The 16,472-nt window shown below is 54.7% G+C and overlaps 1 protein-coding gene across 1 annotated transcript in view; it reads right to left on the bottom strand.

Annotated features, from left to right (window-relative positions):
* The window catches only part of TMEM132D (transmembrane protein 132D), a 446,208-nt gene that overhangs the window by 424,822 nt on the left and 4,914 nt on the right, over window positions 1–16,472 (bottom strand). Inside the window, exons 4-5 of the mRNA XM_081790846.1 lie at window positions 15,532–15,731; window positions 15,105–15,192 (exon numbers count right to left, since the gene is read on the bottom strand). Of these exons, the coding sequence (XP_081646972.1) occupies window positions 15,105–15,192; window positions 15,532–15,731 (288 nt within the window). The remainder of the gene's footprint in view (window positions 1–15,104; window positions 15,193–15,531; window positions 15,732–16,472) is intronic.

Here is a 16,472-nt window from a genome sequence, read left to right as displayed (position 1 = left end):
CGGTTGGCAACCGTGGCAGAAAGGGAGGCGTGCGAGTTCCCCCTTAATGTCTGACACTACGAAGGAGCAAACTCTGAGCGCGGCGTTTCCCCAACTCTGGCCCGCATCGGGAGGCCTGGTCCTCCCGGCCTCTGATCCACTGGGTCTGGGGTAGGCCCCAAGGCCCTGCCTTCTACCCGGTCGTGCAGGTACAGCTGGTCCAGGAGCCACACGCTGAGAACCGGTTACTTCCTGCATCCCTGTGCCTGGAAACTGCCCCCAACACTGCTAAGAAAGAGAACATGAATGGACAAAGCATATACCTCATGACGCACATGAGGTGACTGTAAAATCCTGCAGGAGGAGGCCCCGTGGCCTCTCTCCGACTGCCACACCCCCCTGCCCATCTGCATCTGTTCATACTGCCCTGCACGCTCTCTGCCAGAGTCCTGCCTCAGGGCCTTTGTACTGGCCTCTTCTTCCGCCTGAAATGCTCTCCCCCCGGGCCTTTTGCATGGCTAACCGTCCTAATTCGGGTCTTGACCTAAGAGGCACCTCGAGCTGGCCTGAGGTCGCCCTACCTGGTCACTCCCTCAGGCCCTGTGTCCTTGCTTCCTATCTTTCATTGCCTTTCCCATCTGCTTTCCTGACTTAATCTGCAGACCCCTCCTTCTTTGGCAAATCACTGCAGGTGGAGATCTGAGCGGGCTTGCTCGGGGCCATGGGTGTGCAGGCCCGGAAGGATGCCAGGGACGGAGGGACACTAAGTAAACGAGGGGGGGGAAGCATGAAGGGGCGCAGGGCAAACAGGCAGAGCCAATCTCCCACAGCAAGGTCCACGGCTCATCACCCCACACCTGCACTCCACAAGGCCGTGGGGGCTGAATCTTCCGGAACGCCGCACAGATGGAAGGCCGGCGAGAAGACACGGTGAGGGTTCAGAGCTCTGATGGCACCTTTAACCTCTCGCCCACACCCCCCCACCCCAAGGCCGGGGCCACCCGGGATGCGGTGCAAGGACTCCAGTAAGTAGTTTCATATAAAGACCAGTACAATGTCAGAGCTCGTAATTTTTTAAGGACTGTTAACATTCATGTTTAATTAGTGCTGGGACTGAACAGCATTTTAAAAATCTCACAAACAGCTCTCCTTCTTCCCCACTTCCTGAGGGCAAAGTCCTTTTGGGTGATTTAATCAAATCGTCATTTCCTGAAGGAAGATAAAAGAGAGGGAAAGGTGAGGAGAGGGAGGAGAGGGAAGGAGGAGGGGGAGGAGGAGGGGGAGGTGGGAGAGGAGAGGGAGAGGGGGAGAGAAGGGAGGAGGAAGGAAGGGGAGGAAGGGGAGGAGGGGGAAGGATGAGAGGAGGAGGGGGAGGAGGGAAGGGAGGAGGGAGGGGAGGGGGGAGAGGAGAGGGAGAGAGAAGGGAGGAGGAAGGAAGGTGAGGAAGGGGAGGAGGGGGAAGGATGAGAGGAGGAGGGGGAGGAGGGAAGGAAGGAGGGAGGGGAGGGGGGAGAGAAGGGAGGAAGAAGGAAGGTGAGGAAGGGGAGGAGGGGGAAGGATGAGAGGAGGAGGGGAGGAGGGAAGGGAGGAGGGAGGGGAGGGGGGAGAGGAGAGGCACCACATCCCAAGTGTCGCCTGTTGGTCTGTTTTTGTAAAACCTGTCGGAAAATCCATACCTGTGCAACTTAAGCAGTGTCAGTAATTTCTCTTACTCCAAAATCCGAGGGATCCAGAGGTGTCGAGTCAGGACCCAGGTTTAACAGCATCTTTTTTCTCCAAAACTAATGGCTTATGTTCAGGGTGGCCCAGTCACATGCCCGTGGCTCCCAGGAGCTCCTGGCCTCTCTCCCCCCAGGGTCAAGTCCAGCAGGGTCCGTAGCTGCTTTTCCTTAACAACTCGAATCCGAAGCCTGGCGCTCACTGGGCCACACTGGGTCACGTGCTCGTGTCAACAGGGATCACAGCGGCCAGGGAGAGGGAACACACAGACTGGCCGGGCACGGGCCACACCCGCACCCTGACACCGGCATGGCTCCGGGCCCAGCGGGGTGTCTGGGCGGAGGCAGGAGGCAAGGGGAGAAGGTTCCCCGGAGGAGCTCACAAAAGCACCATGAAGCCTCACGCGCCGTGTTGCTACGACCGTGTTACCTCCGGTTACGTAAAGTAAACCCCGAGGGGCCGGGTTTGCCCCTTAGTTTATTCTTTCTGACAAGGCTTCACACGTTTGCATCTTGCTGTCTCTGGAAGTCGGTTGACTTCTGCAGGTGTTTCGTGGGAAGGGTGAGGAACACAGACCAGGAAAGTGACATTTACTGTGTTCTCGCCCATTTAGTACGCTATCCTACGCTCATCATGGTGCCAGGTGAGCATTTTATTATCCCCACTTAGTAGGCAAGGGAATACGACCCAGAGAATTTTCGATGCTTGAGACAGAACGTGGCCAAGCCCCGCCCGACTCCAGAATGTGAGCTCCTCGCCTCTGCACGGCCTGGCTTCCCAGCGCCGCGGAAACGGATTTATCATAAAAGTACTAACCCAGGTAGCACGAGAGGTGATTCCCCTTCTGTGCATCTCCGAGGACAAAGGGGGGGTCAGAGGAGCTGCCACGCCCCCAACACACTCCAAGTCAGAACTGACTTTCCTCTTAATTTACGTCCTTTCAGTAAAACAGGCAGTAAGCGGCCAATAAGTAACTCGCTTTTGCCACCGTAATAAAGGCAAAATAGAAGCTGAAATTCAGGCAGGGAAGGGGGTGGGTGAGAAAACAGGTGCTGGGCCAGGCCGCCTGGTCTGCTCCCCACTGCAGCCCGAGCCAACTCTCCCTCCCGCCAGCCGTGAGACCGGGAAACCGGTCAGTCGCCGTTCTTGTCCCCCCCCACAAACACACACACACACACACACACACACACACATGCGCAAAGTTTCAAGTCGGCCATTAAAGACTCGTGATCGAGAATACAACGAATGATCTGATAGGACTAAATCGTGGAAAGGTCCTCTGCATGGAATAGGTCCACATTCGAGGTGCAGATACACCATTATTTAAACACATGGTTGTAATAAATGCATTGCATACGCAAAGGCTGTCTTCCCCCCCACTCTCAGGCTAATGACAGCAACATTGAAGTGGAAAGAAAGGTTGAACTGCCCACCCAGGGCCAACCTGTCCACTGACCCATCCAAGCACAACACGCCCCCGTCAGGGGAGTGATTTGCACCGAATTCAACAGGTAACAAAAGCAGGTGGGAGGCCCTCACAGTCTCTTTCTCTCAGTGCCCAGAAATAATCCACGTCTCTGGGTCAAAACCAACAAGTGAATCAGGGCTCTGCCCCCAGAGGGGAGGGGTGGCCCCCTGCTAGTGGGTCCCTGGAGCTGCCTGTGGAGTCTAACCACAGGTGAACAGCTTGTCAGGCCTGACCTCCCCTCAGCTGCCCCCACTGACCTTCACCAGCTGGGACGCTTCAAGGACAGGTGACCGCGGGAGTCGGGAGCTAGATGGACAGAGCACAGACCCACGTGCACCCTGCGCAAACTCTGGCCCCAGGGCAGAGTCCCGTAGTAAGAGGGCTGCAGACACCCTCGGGAGGGTCCTCTGCCCGCCCACTCCTCACACAGAAGGCACAAAGCTTGCTTCATCAGCTTGGGTCACGGGAAATGTAACTTTCTCACTTGGCTGTAGTCAAGTCCTCATTCTGCACACCAGCCTGATCGATCCCCCTCCCCCATATCAATGAGCCGCTTTTCCGATGATCCCTTCTTCCCAGCAAGAAACGAGGGGGACCCTGAAGAGCAGGCCGCGGCAGAAACACACCCGGCTGGCGGTCAGAACGCCTCCCGGCCCGGCAGAGGGTGTCACCGGCTGCAGGTTGTGGGCTGGGGCGAGCCCAGATGCCATGTGCTTGTCAGGGTCCGCCCAGCTGGTGCCACAGCCTGACAGGTCCCACATCGGTCTGTTCTCTACACAAGGGTTTCCCAAATCTTCCTCGACCACGGGAACACCAGACTGTGAGAAGGTTAAGAATCCTGAATACCAAATCAGCGACTAAAGAAACACCCGGCCTTCATTTGTGCGTCTGGATGCCCTAGGCCCGGCACAGACTCCTGAATAGGCCACATTTAAGCAGAGACCCCTGGGAAGCTAGGACGTGGTGGCGACGCAACACGGTCAGGGATGCTGCCCAGGTTGGGGGTACAGCAAGAGCAAAGGCCCTGGGGCAGACGCACAGCCATGGGCCAGACCAGGCAAGGTCTCTTGTGCCACGGTGCACTTTGGACTTTATCCTATGTGTGATTAGGAGCCCTTGGGGTTTTGGAGGAGGCTAAAGTGTGTCCAAAAGGCTGAACGGGGAGCTTGTGAGGAGGCTGACGCAGGTCAGAGGTGAAGGGAGTTGGCAGACGCGGCGATCTCGGGGCGGAGGTCTGGGGACCCCTCCGCAGCTGAGCACACGTGCCCAAGGAGCCGCGTCCCAGCTCTGAGCCCGACTGACAGGAGCCGGACTCTGTCCAAGGTGGATGAGCTACATCAGCCTTGTCCTGCCTTTTCAGAGAAATGCGAACGCCCACCTCACCCAGTGCTGATGTATTCCTGTGGCTGTGGCCCGAACGCCAGAACTTTCTGTTAGAAACTCCCAGGTGAGTCCAAAGTGCAGCGTGGACCAGCAGCCCCTGACGAGGTGACCTCTGAGGACCGTCTTTAGATCTCTTGTATGACGATGTGACCGTCCCCATTTTAGCGACAAGACAAAACAGAACAAAGGCGCAGGTCGGGGGCGCAGGGCAATGAGAGGGGGCAGCTGGGATCACGTGGGTCCCTCTGTGGACCCCCCCACCAGCTTCCACCAGCTTCTGTTCCCAAGATCTGGTTACTCAGCATGAGATCCTCTTTTCCCAAGTGACTTGCGATCAAATTAACAATTTACACGGGGCATGTTAAGTGTGGGTGGATTAGCAGGGTCTCACTGGAACAAAATTGGAAACGGCAACCTTAAACGCTTTACATATGCTGGGGGCTGATGGAGAAGAAGCGAAACTCACAGAGCAAGGGCAGGTGGCTAAGCCCCGGCTACCCGTACCATCCTTCCCAGTCGGGACATCCCCGATCACACTCTTCCCCGATCACAGGCTGCACCCAGCATGGCAACATCTGTTTCTCCACCAGGCTCATTACACCGGTTCTGTGTGTCTATCTCTTGTGCAAGCATGTTAACAGGTGGAGGTCCAGGGCGGGGAGCGGGGAGAGGGGTCTCCAGAGAGTCTCCCACTTCAGTCCATCATAAAAGAAAAATAAAGACACAGAATGTGGGGGGGAAAAGGACAGTATGACAAGAAGCCAGAGAAAAACCCATCAGTACAGAGGGTTCTCGAAAACGAGGACAGAAATAAACTGTTTTCTTTAAAGCATTATCAAAGGCTGAAATTCACATCTTACGATATTTGTTCCTGTTTCTCAAATTCATTTGACAACAAATTTTGTCTCTGAGCGAGCACGGCACATTTTTACTCTGTGATGTGAGTGATTGCAATTAATGTGCAATCCGCTCAGGTTTGCCTGGAAATTCTTAACCTTAAGGCAATCAGCCCCTTTCTCTCGAGGGAACCCCGGCCGGCCGGCATCTGCAGTGCGGAGATGAAAACGACCTGGGAAATCTGGACCCATCGGAGCCTGAAAGGCTTGGTCTTCGTTTAGAATGTCAGAGGGCTGAAAAGCAATGGCCCATTTAACTTCTGGAGTAAATTCTGTTTTCCTGCGCTCAGGTGCTGGCCATGTGAAAGGGAAAAGGGCTGATTTCAAATCCTTTTAAGAATTATTTTCTAATTATTAAATTCTAAGATCGCCTTCCCATGGCAAAGGGACATCTATAGTTATAACGAGGGAGAGAGGGGTCACTGGGCCTTCACGATGCCAAGAAGAAACCGTCAGTCCCCAAACACGGTCTCAGGAGGAAGCCCAGGTAGATGGCCACAGAATGTCACCCCACTCTTCTTTCAGTTGTTTCTTTTTTGAAAACCCTCCCCATTGGTGCGTGATGGGCATTGAGGAGGGCACCTGTCGGGATGAGCACTGGGTGTTGTATGGAAACCAATCTGACGATAAATTTTATACTAAAAAAATATAATATAATAAAATAAAATAAAATAAAATAAAACCCTCCCCACGGCCCACAGCAGATACAAAACTGAAGCCCCAGGAACCAGATCTGGCTCCAAAGACTGTTGGGTTTGATTCTTCATGGTGTTATTTTAAATTCATAATTTGCTTTTAATGCCAATATTTGTAAAACAGAAGATTTCACGTAAAAATCCTGACTTTGAGTTTTTCTTTAAAACGTTGCAAGAGGTGACAAGTCTGTGAATCCACTTGTTACCATAACAAGCAAGAAAGGTGCCCATTAGGTGGGGCAGGAACTTACAAGGTTGCTACAGTCCCCACCCAGCCCTTCTGCCTCATTTGTAATCGTGCTCACCTCCTACAGCCACTTGGTTTTTTGCTGTTTTTCTTTAAAAATTTTTTAACATGTATTTATTATTGAGAGACAGAGCATGAACAGGGGAGGGGCAGAGAGAGAGGGAGACACAGAATCAGAAGCAGGCACTGGGCTCCGAGCTGTCAGCACAGAGCCCAATGCGGGGCTTGAACTCACCAACCATGAGGTCGTGACCTGAGCCGAAGTCGGACACTTAACCCACTGAGCTGCCCAGGCACCCCAGGCACTTGGTTTTTTAATCTCTAAACTGTAGGATCATCCGCTAACCCCAGATATTTGAAATGATCAGTCTGGAAACTCTACGGAGACAAGGTAGAGAGCGGGAGCAAGGGTGAAGAAGGGCCCGATGGGCGGGGGGTTGGGGGGGGACTGCAAAATCTGAAGTGGGGGCCACTGGGTGTCTTGGTCGGTTGAGCGTCCAACTTCAAGTCATGATCTCACGTCATGAGTTGGAGCCCTGCATCCAGGCCGACAAGGGGAGAGCCCACTTCGGATCTTCTGTCCCCGCCCCTCTGCCCCTCCCCTACTCACATTCTCTCCCTCTCTCTCTCTCTCTCTCTCTCTCTCTCTCTCTCTCTCTCGGATCCTGTGTCCCTGCCCCTCTGCCCCTCCCCTACTCACATGCTCTCTCTTTCTCTCTCAAAAGTAAATAAAACATTTTTTAAAAAGTCAAGGTGACACAGGATGGTGGTTTGAGCCAAGGTGCAGCCAAGAAGGTGGTAAGCAGTGACCGTAATATGCGTAGAGCTCAAAGGCTTTTGCTGACGGACTGGACAGAACCATCAGACATGAACCAACGCAGACGCTTAGCCAAGCCAGCCTTCCGCATTTCCCCCACATTCCTTGTTTTCATCCTCCTTGCAAAGCACCTCGGGAGACTGAGAAGGTAAACGTAGAGCCCTGTCTCATCTGTTCTCAGATGTCACTGGCAACCTGGCGTCAGAGACGGTGGCTTTTAAAACAGCTTGCGACACGAACATCAGTCATTCGTGACAGAAACAGGACGACGTTGGCCAGCGAGGTGGGACCCACTGCCAGCTCCCCTTGGAGAAGAGAAAATCATGATGCTTAATTACCCATAATCAGCCATCTTGCTCATTCCACTCATGCTGCCCTTGTATTTGAACCTAATGCAAACGTAACACGTCATGGATGAAGAGGATGTATTTGCAAACGCCACAAACGTCTGCCCCTTTAACCCAAACCCTGTTCCCGTTTAAGCACCAGACCCCATCCTACCCGCCCCCCCCATGAGGCTTTTTTCCTGACCACGGCCGTCCCTGTTCCCGTTTGTCCGTGAACTTCTGTAACAATTATCGTTTGTGCAGCACGCGGTACAATTAGTCTCGGCGTTCCGTGCGACGCTCCTTCCGCCGCCGTGAACGGCTACCGGGATTATTAACTGTTCTGAACGCCAGAATGCTCTCTCCCAAACCCACGACCCTATAAACTCAATCAATCGGAGCCAAGTTCACCCAAACGGAGAGCCCGTGTTCTCTGGACACCCTGCTTACGAAGAGAAACACTTTTGCGTGTTAGCAGAGGATGGAAACGATCCTGTTTGACTGAGAATCTGATCCCCAGCAGACACTCTGATCCCACCCACCTGCTGTTGTCTCCAGGCTTAAAAAACAAACGAGCACAGGACTCAGCTCTGTGGTGTTGGGAGAATCTGTTCTCTTCACTCACAACAAAGTAGCCTCATCGTGAAGGCATCCCTGGCGTAAATTTCCGAATCTCAACATTCTCTTTCTGGGTAGAATACAAAGACCGGGACAAAGCAAATACCAAAGCAACTAGAAAAGGCAGTCCCTCTGACCACCGCGAGTCAAAGCATGAAGAAATCAACGGGGTCCCCACAGTTGCTGGGACATCAGCTGTGAGACCAGACCTGGAACCGCCCATTCAGGGCTGGGACGATCTGAACATTCCTCCTTCAACACGTCATCGTTCAGGACAAAATACTCGAAATTCTCAGCCACTGTCTGGCCGCCGCCCGTCGCACGGCCACGAGGGGCTGACGCACAGGCCGCGCTGCCACACCCCGCCTTCGTCCCCATCGCGAGCCGAGCGCGTGCAGTCCCGCTTCTGTGAGCGGAACGCAGAAAGGGGAAGGACCGCGGCACCCAGCGCAAGGTGCAGCAGGGGGAGACCTCGGTCCAGTGCGGCCCGTGTGCCACAAGCACAATGCTGACAGCCATCGGGCAGCCGCTGACGGGGTCCGGGACAAGAGGCTTACGCGATGACGCGGGGCTGTTGTCATCACAGGCGCACGTGCACATGGGACCGTTTCCTGGGAACAAAAACACAGAACCCTGCATATTCGTGAGCACACACAAGGCTGGAAGAACAACACAGAAAGTCCAGCAGCATGTGAGGCAGGAGACCCAAACGGACCTCCCAAGCTACGTGGAATTCGGAAACGTGACACAGAGCGTTAGAAGCGGTCCATGCGTCCTTGCCGGACACGTGATGCCACCTGCGTGAAGTTCGACACCAGGCACCAGCAACACGTGATCAGGACCGCGGTGCCCACCAGGGACAAAGGGACCCGGAGGAGGGCGCCACAGAGGTTGTGGGCGCCACGGAAGCCCTACCCGATCTGTCTTCTTTTTCGGCTTTATTGAGATATCAGTGACAAAACTGTCAGATGTTTGGGGTGGGTGTACATCATGGTGATTTGATATACAAATGAATTCTGACAGGTTTCCCCTCATCCAATTAACACAGCCCTCCCGACGCATCACTATACACAGTGAGCGTTTAATTTCTTCTCCCTTAGCGCGTTTCACTTATGCGATGGTGTTGTCACCTACACTCACCATGTGGCACATCAGATCCACAAAAGTCACCCATCTTACAGCTGGAGGTCTGTTCCGTTTTGCCAGACTCTCCCCAGTTCCCACTGCCCCCCCCAACCAAGCCCCAGGCAACCACATTTCCCTCTCGATCATGGATGGGTTGATTACTTGTAATTATTCGTTTGCCCCCTCTTCCCTTTTTTTTTAACCCTTATTTTTAACCTCTTTAGTTGTACTATCGCTCCCTTTTCTTCATAGATTTTATACTTCAGTGAATAACATTTATTTACAAATATTAGCACGAGTTCTCCCTGGGCATAGAATTTACGATTGATGCATTGGTTTTCTTACTTTTGTTCATCCCCTTCGTTTTCTATTTTCTACAGTGATCAGGTATTACTTTTATAATAACTGCATAATATTAAAAGTATTTTTATTTCCATCAGAGCACTCTGGACCTCTGTTAAAGCCCCACGGATCGGCGTAATCGGGGAACATCCAGCTCGATCAAACCGGGTGTCTCAGGGCAGTTCATGCCGTGAAATCTACCAGGTACGCGGCCGTCCCAGGGGCAGGGGTGGGGGGCGATGGGCACCAGCGAGTTGTAAACATCCCAAACCCTGCTCATCCCTCCTGCAACCCACAAATATCACCCTCCTGGGACGCCACGCAGGTGGGGAAGACTGGACGTGAGTGTGGAGTGACCAGTCCCACCCAGCGGAATCCCGCCCTGATCTGTGATCTCAGGTGCCCGCACCTGCTGACCTCAGGCATGACCGGCCCACCCGAATACACACACACACACACACACACACACACACACACACACACACACGTTGTTTCCTGAGATCCCTCTCTCCACACTTGCAACTCGGGTCCGTATCTCGCCCGCCCACGTCCGGATTTCCACTCTACTACAAGCGTGTTTTTCTTTTGTTCCCATGTTCCTGCCTTTCAGGGAACTCGACGACCTTGGAAAATAACTGTACTTGTATTGCTGCTCCTGCAGTCACCCTCTGCCTACACAGACTTCTCATTTCTAGCAGCGTGATGCTTTTTTTTAATGCTGCCAGGAACTGGTTTCCCATGATGCTGGTGTCACATAAGCAGGAGGAAATGTTACTGGACAAGTGGTCACAAAGCCAGTCACACGGAGAGAGATACACCCTCCATCTGAGAACCGCCCTCCCCCAGCATTTCCACGAACCCTCTCCGCCCAACATATCCCACCAGAGAATGTTACAGCACGCACACTGTGTTCCAGGGAAGAAAGGACAGCAGCTCGCAAAGGGATCCTGAAGACTCCGGAGTCGGGGTCAGTGAGGAAGAAACAGGCAGCATGGGATTATGAGCTTGCGAAGGAATCACTACTCCAGCTAAAAACAACCACAACCAGCTGATAGTGAGAAACACGTACCTGCCACACATAAACCCCAAGACCAAGATGCTCTGAGACGGAACTGTCCTTGCTTTCTGTAAGCATGAATTTGTCCTTTTTTTTTCTTCTTAAAGTTTATTTATCTTGAGAGAGAGGGAGGGAGGGACGGAGGGAGGAAGGGACTCAGAGAGGGAGAGAGGGAGAGAGAGAGAGAGAGAGGGAGAGAGAGAGAGAGAGAGAGAAAGAGAGAGAGAATCCCAAGCAGGTGTCAGCACAGAGCCTGATGCAGGGCTCGATCCCACAACTGTGACATCATGACCTGAGCCAAAATCAAGAGTCAGATGCTTAACCAACTAAGCCCCCCAGGTGCCCCTGGATTTCTACTTCTTAAAAGAGAAAGTCTGGGGCACCTGGGTGACTGAGTCAGTTAAGCGTCCGACTTCGGCTCGGGTCATGATCTTGCAGTCCGTGAGTTCGAGCCCTACGTCGGGCTCCGTGCTGACAGCTCAGAGCCTGGAGCCTGCTCCCGATTCTGTGTCTCCCTCTCTCTCTGCCCCTCCCCTGCTCATGCACTCTCTCTCTCTCTAATAAATGAATGTTAAAAAATTAAAAAAAAAAGAGTAAGTCTTAGGCATGAATATACAGCCTTGGCTTGATGCTGACCCAAGATGCAGGTGCTCCCCCCACACTGGCGACCGTGGGGCTGGACGGCTCTGTGGCATGAGCTTCAGCACCTGTGGGCCCCACCCTGCGGCCAGCAGCACCTGGGTGTGTGTCACCCAGATGTGACACCCAAAAACACCCCACACGTTGCCCAATAACCTTTTAATATGTTCTAATTAGCTGACGACCCCGAACTCGGGATGATCCACGTGGAACCCTTAATCTCTTCTCTCCCCTGAGGTCTCAGAAGACAAGGCACCTGGAAGCTTGACTCGCCCTCTCGTCCCAAGTGGCCGACAGGACCAGCAACGCCGTGCGTCTGCAGCTGTGGCCGCGGCCACTTGCCTACGGCTCCACACGGTTCCTTCCCGCTCACGCCTGCCCGCTTCACTCGCATACGTTTCACCTCTGGCCCCTATGGCATTTAACACCAAACGCAAAGGACGTAGACATTTCTGCGGTGAACGAATAGCCGATTTGGGGCAAATAAAATACAAAGAGCAGTAACGGAATTACCTAGAGATCAACGTAAAGGTCACCACGCTCGCGGAGGCTCCGTTAGCCACCCATTATCTAACCTGTAGGGTGAAAATCACCACATCGTGCTCGGCTCTGGTTTGTAGACGCTGTGACAATCAATGTCACAAAGACTCACCTAGAGCCAATAAAGCGAAAATTTAAAAAAACAAAAACCAAAAACAGTTGTTCCCTGATAATCGATTGGGGGCCATTCATCATTTCTATAGCCAATAATGCGCCGTATTGATCGGCTATTACTGAACAAGCAGAGCAGATTAAATGACTCCATTCATTTCTCAAAATCTTATTTAAATTGTCTCAGTTATAATATTCTACCAAATACCAGGAAAAATCGATGAGATTAGAGACCCTGTCGCTAAACCTGAGCGGCCACGTTAGTCCTCGCCGCGCAGTGAAAGGGATTCCAATCACCACCGTGGCTCCCCGAGTGCGCACCTCCAGGAAACTCGGAGACGGAGGGGAGGCTTTTGCTGGAGAAAAGAAAGAAGAAGAGAAAGAAGGGTGGAGAGGGAGGGGAGGGGAGGGAAGGATCTGCACGGGATGCGGGAAGCCCCCTGTGTCTGCGGGCTGGACAGCCAGGGGCACCAGGGTCTGAGGGCAGGAGGAGGTGGTCGTCTCAGCTCAGCCGGAGGGAGAGAAGACGTGTCCTTCCAACGTCTTTTCTCTTCAGGCTCTCAAAGGACCGGCTGCTGCCCGCCCACGCGGGTGAGGACCATCTTCTCTCCTCTACCTCCTGATCCAAATGCCAGCCCCCCCCAGGAGACACCCTCTGGAAATCGTGCTGACCAGCTGTCTGGGCATCCCTCCGGCCAGTCAGGCAAACACTGAAAACGAACCATCGCACCGAGGAAGAGAATGTTAAGTGAAATGTTGGTGAGCTCTCCTCACCAAGGCAAGCATACAGTGGCAGGTGCATGAGGATGACTTCCAACCACAAAAAAAAATCTTTTGTTTTTAGCTTATTTATTTATTTTGAGAGAGAGAGAGAGAGAGACGACACGCAACCAGCAGAGGGGCCGGGAGAGAGGGAGAGAGAGGGAACCCCAAGCAGGCTCCGAACCATCAGCACAGAGCCTGACGTGGGGCTCGACGTCACAACCGTGAGATCGTGACCTGAGCCGCAAGCAAGAGTTGGTTGAGCCACCCAGGCACCCCCAAAACCGTCTTGAGATGCAAATATTGAAAGGTTTTGACTCCGGCCGTAAGAGAAGGAAGGCGTAGGGAACACATTCACGCTGCATCCTGAAACAAGTAAGGTATCGCTGTCCGTGCAGCTGCAGAAAATAGACAAAACTCGAACCACACAAATTACGTCTCCCAGGAAGAGTCGCTTTCCCCGGGGCGCCTGTGATCTTTGCCCTCTGGGAAGCCTTTAAAGCAAACTGCCGCCCGCAAGCATCTGAGGCAGACCCCTGTCTTCCGGCTCCATGACTCCACAGACTGGCTCCATCCCAGAGGCAGAAACTGATGAAAGTCCCGTTCTTTGAAGTGCGGGAATGCAAGACTTTCATCAACTTGAATGGCCTTCTGCCTTCTGGAACAGGAACCCGCCGGGAAGTCAGATGGAAGACGGTGACCCGGCAAAATTGAGAAAATGAACACGCTACCTTTGTTTAGAGTCACTGGGGATCCACTGGGAGCGTCGCACTGGGAAAGCGTCCCCGAGAAAGTTTTTGGGACGCTCCCTCCAATCCAAGGGCAAAAATCCGACCTCTTGGCCTCAGCCTTGTCCGCAACGATCCCTGCTCATCCTGGTCCAGAGGCCGGCTGCAAGGGCCTCCGCTTGGGGGGAGGAAACCGCCCACAACCGCTCGGCCTCTCGCCTGCACTGGGAAACTCCTCATCTGCTCTTGGGGACTGTGGTAGGCAGGATAATGCACCTCCTCCCAAAGATGCCACGCGGGAACCCCAGGACCTGTGCAGATGGGACCTCACACCGGAAGGGGGCACTGCAGATGTGACCCAGTTAAGGACCTGCAGACGAGGCTCTTCCTGAGGGGTCCAGGTGGGCTCCGTGCCATCACAAGGGTCCTAAGACAGGGAGCGAGGGAAGGACACATTGCGGACCACAGGGGACGGAGTGACGCTCCCTCCAGATGATGGAGGGAGGGCTGGGAGCCACAGGGTGGCCGATAGAAGCAGGAAACCCAAGGAAACAGACCCTCCCCCAGAGCCTCCAGAAGGAACACACCCCTGCTGACATCTTGATTTGAGCTCCTGAGACCCACTTCCTACTTCTGCCCTGCAGAACCGTAAGAGGAAAAACAATGTGTGTCATTTTGAGCCACTACGTTTGCGGAAATCTGTTTCAGCTACAGGAGATGCGTCTGGGTACCCACGCTGCTGCCGCGAGCCCGTGGCTCAGAAGCCACGCCGAGCAGAGTCAGCCTGCGACCAGCTGTCTGGGTAAATGACCTCACCTTCCTCACCTGTACAACGGGGGTGACGGCAACCGCCCCTCACGGGCTAGGAGTCCCCGTAAAACGGTGCCCAGCACATGCGAAGCATGACACGCACGTCAGCAATTACTGTTCTCCCGGACGTCAGTTTTCAACTGCTTAAAGCTGCAGGTTTGACAAAGTTAGGACAGCCCCAGGGACGCCCGTCCTTAACCCGGTGTGGGGAGTATCAGTGCTACATTTAAGGTTTCTCCTCCAGAATCCCGTGTGCCTGAAAGATTCCTGCTGAATTATGAAAAGCGTGTGGGGAGGGAGATCTGACACTGGCGTTGGAGCAGGAAACCGGCTGGAATGGCGTCTGTGACAAAAGAATTGCAAAGAGCCGTGCTAAGTGTGCAGGCTGCAGACCTTGGAGCTCCGAGAATATCCCGGGGCCGCGCGGCTCACCAGGCTGGAGCACCTGCAGGGCGGGGCCGGGCTGGGCAGGTGCACGGCCCCGGGCTCGGGACGCAGGGAGCCCCCGTCTGCCCCGCACAGACCAGACGCTGAGTGTGCCAGGCACCCCACCCGAGCAACCTGGCCCTGAGCACTTCTCAACTACACGAAGGAAAACACACAGTGACACGAAGGCAGAGAATCTACATAAATCTGCACGCATTAGCTTCAGAGCCAATCCTAAGACACCGGCCTCAAGTGCCGGGTAGGGCACGTTCGGCTTCCTAGCGTGGGCTCATTTTTAGACTACTTCCTCGTGAGTGACTCTTCCAGAATCGATACCCACAAACACGGATTGGGGCACTGTTCCGAGCCCCCGGGTGCACCTGCTCACAGATGGGGGCGTGTCTGGGAGCTCCTACCTTCTCACAACCGGCCCCCGCATGGTGCTGTCACTCAGCCATGCCTGGAGTGTCCTCAGCTCTAAGCTGAGCAGCAAAGCTTCCCAGGCTGGGGCAGGGGGAGGGGGAGCGCAAACCCCCTCCTCTCTCAGAAACCTGTCCATCCCTCACTTTCTTTACTTCAAAATGGAAAGCGTAATAGTGGTATGTGAAGGTTAAATTAGTTGATGTGTGTGCCCGGTGCTCAGGATGGGGTCCGGTCTCTGACTGCACCTCTCTCTGGAAATCACTCTTTCCCACATGCAAACAGACCCCGGGCCCTACAGAAGGAGGGTCCCAGAGAAGCTCTCGGTGGGTTGGGGGGGGACGCGTGCAGTGCGGAAGAACTCTCACAGGGGGGACACCTGCGTCCGAAGAGAGAGCCAGGCCAACGGGAAGTGGCATTTACGGATGAAGGAAAAACAGCCCAGGAATGAGCGTTCCAGGCAGAGCAGACGCTGGACGGGAGCGGGGGTGGGGAAGCCCCAGGGGGGTGGCTGCTGCAGGTCCCACACCACCGGCCGACCTTTCAGCTGCGGCGACTTGATGCCCTTTGCTCTTGAGATCACTGTTGCTGCCGCGAGCACGGGAGCAGAACTGGGGCCACGGCTTAGGGGACCAGGAGGGAAAAGACATCATCGGGGACAATGGCGGACTCGGAGAGAGGAAGACGTCGCCAGGCTGAAAGGCAGTAGTCACACACATGCACACGTGCACGCGCACAGACCCAGGCCAGCCTCTCCAGCTGGCGGGAAAGACCTCCCGTCACTTAACCCTGCAAGGAGGCCCTCCGGAGGCACAGGTGCCCCGATCCTGCCACGCGCTCCGGGCCTTTCCGCTCCTGAATCTGCCTCTGCTGACTTCTCCCCAGCTCCGCGGGCAGCAACTCTGTCCTTCCCCGTTCGGGGACCAGCACGGACTCTGCTCACGGCCCAAGTCTGTGGCCCCCCCCTCCACATGGCGTGCAGACGCGGGCCTTGCTCCCACCGCCACAGCTGCTCCTACTCTGATCTGGCCTCCTCGCGGGTCCCCGGCCCCTGACGTCCCCGCTGTGAGCTGCTCCCTGCACAGCAGCCCATGAGCCTGTTGAGACAGGAGTCAGCGCAGGGAGCCCCCGAGGCTCCCAATCCCTCCGGACTGGTGCAGGGGGTGCAGAACCCCCTGGCTCCCAGCACCTGTCTGCCCCTCTCCTCACGCTCCGCGTCCGGCCACACTTCCCTCTTGGCACTAACCTACTGACGGCCGCCGTCCTGCCCGGGGCCTTGGCACCTGCCGTTCGCTCCAGAGCGAGCCGTCCTCGGGCACCTGGAGCGCTCATCCCCCTGCCTCTGACACTTCTCACTTCTACAC

The sequence above is a fragment of the Panthera onca genome, chromosome D3 (assembly GCF_046562875.1).
Source record: "Panthera onca isolate mPanOnc1 chromosome D3, mPanOnc1 haplotype 2, whole genome shotgun sequence".
Lineage (NCBI taxonomy): Eukaryota > Metazoa > Chordata > Mammalia > Carnivora > Felidae > Panthera > Panthera onca.
Note: the sequence above shows the minus strand (reverse complement) of the source record. Positions and strands in the feature narration are given on the sequence as shown.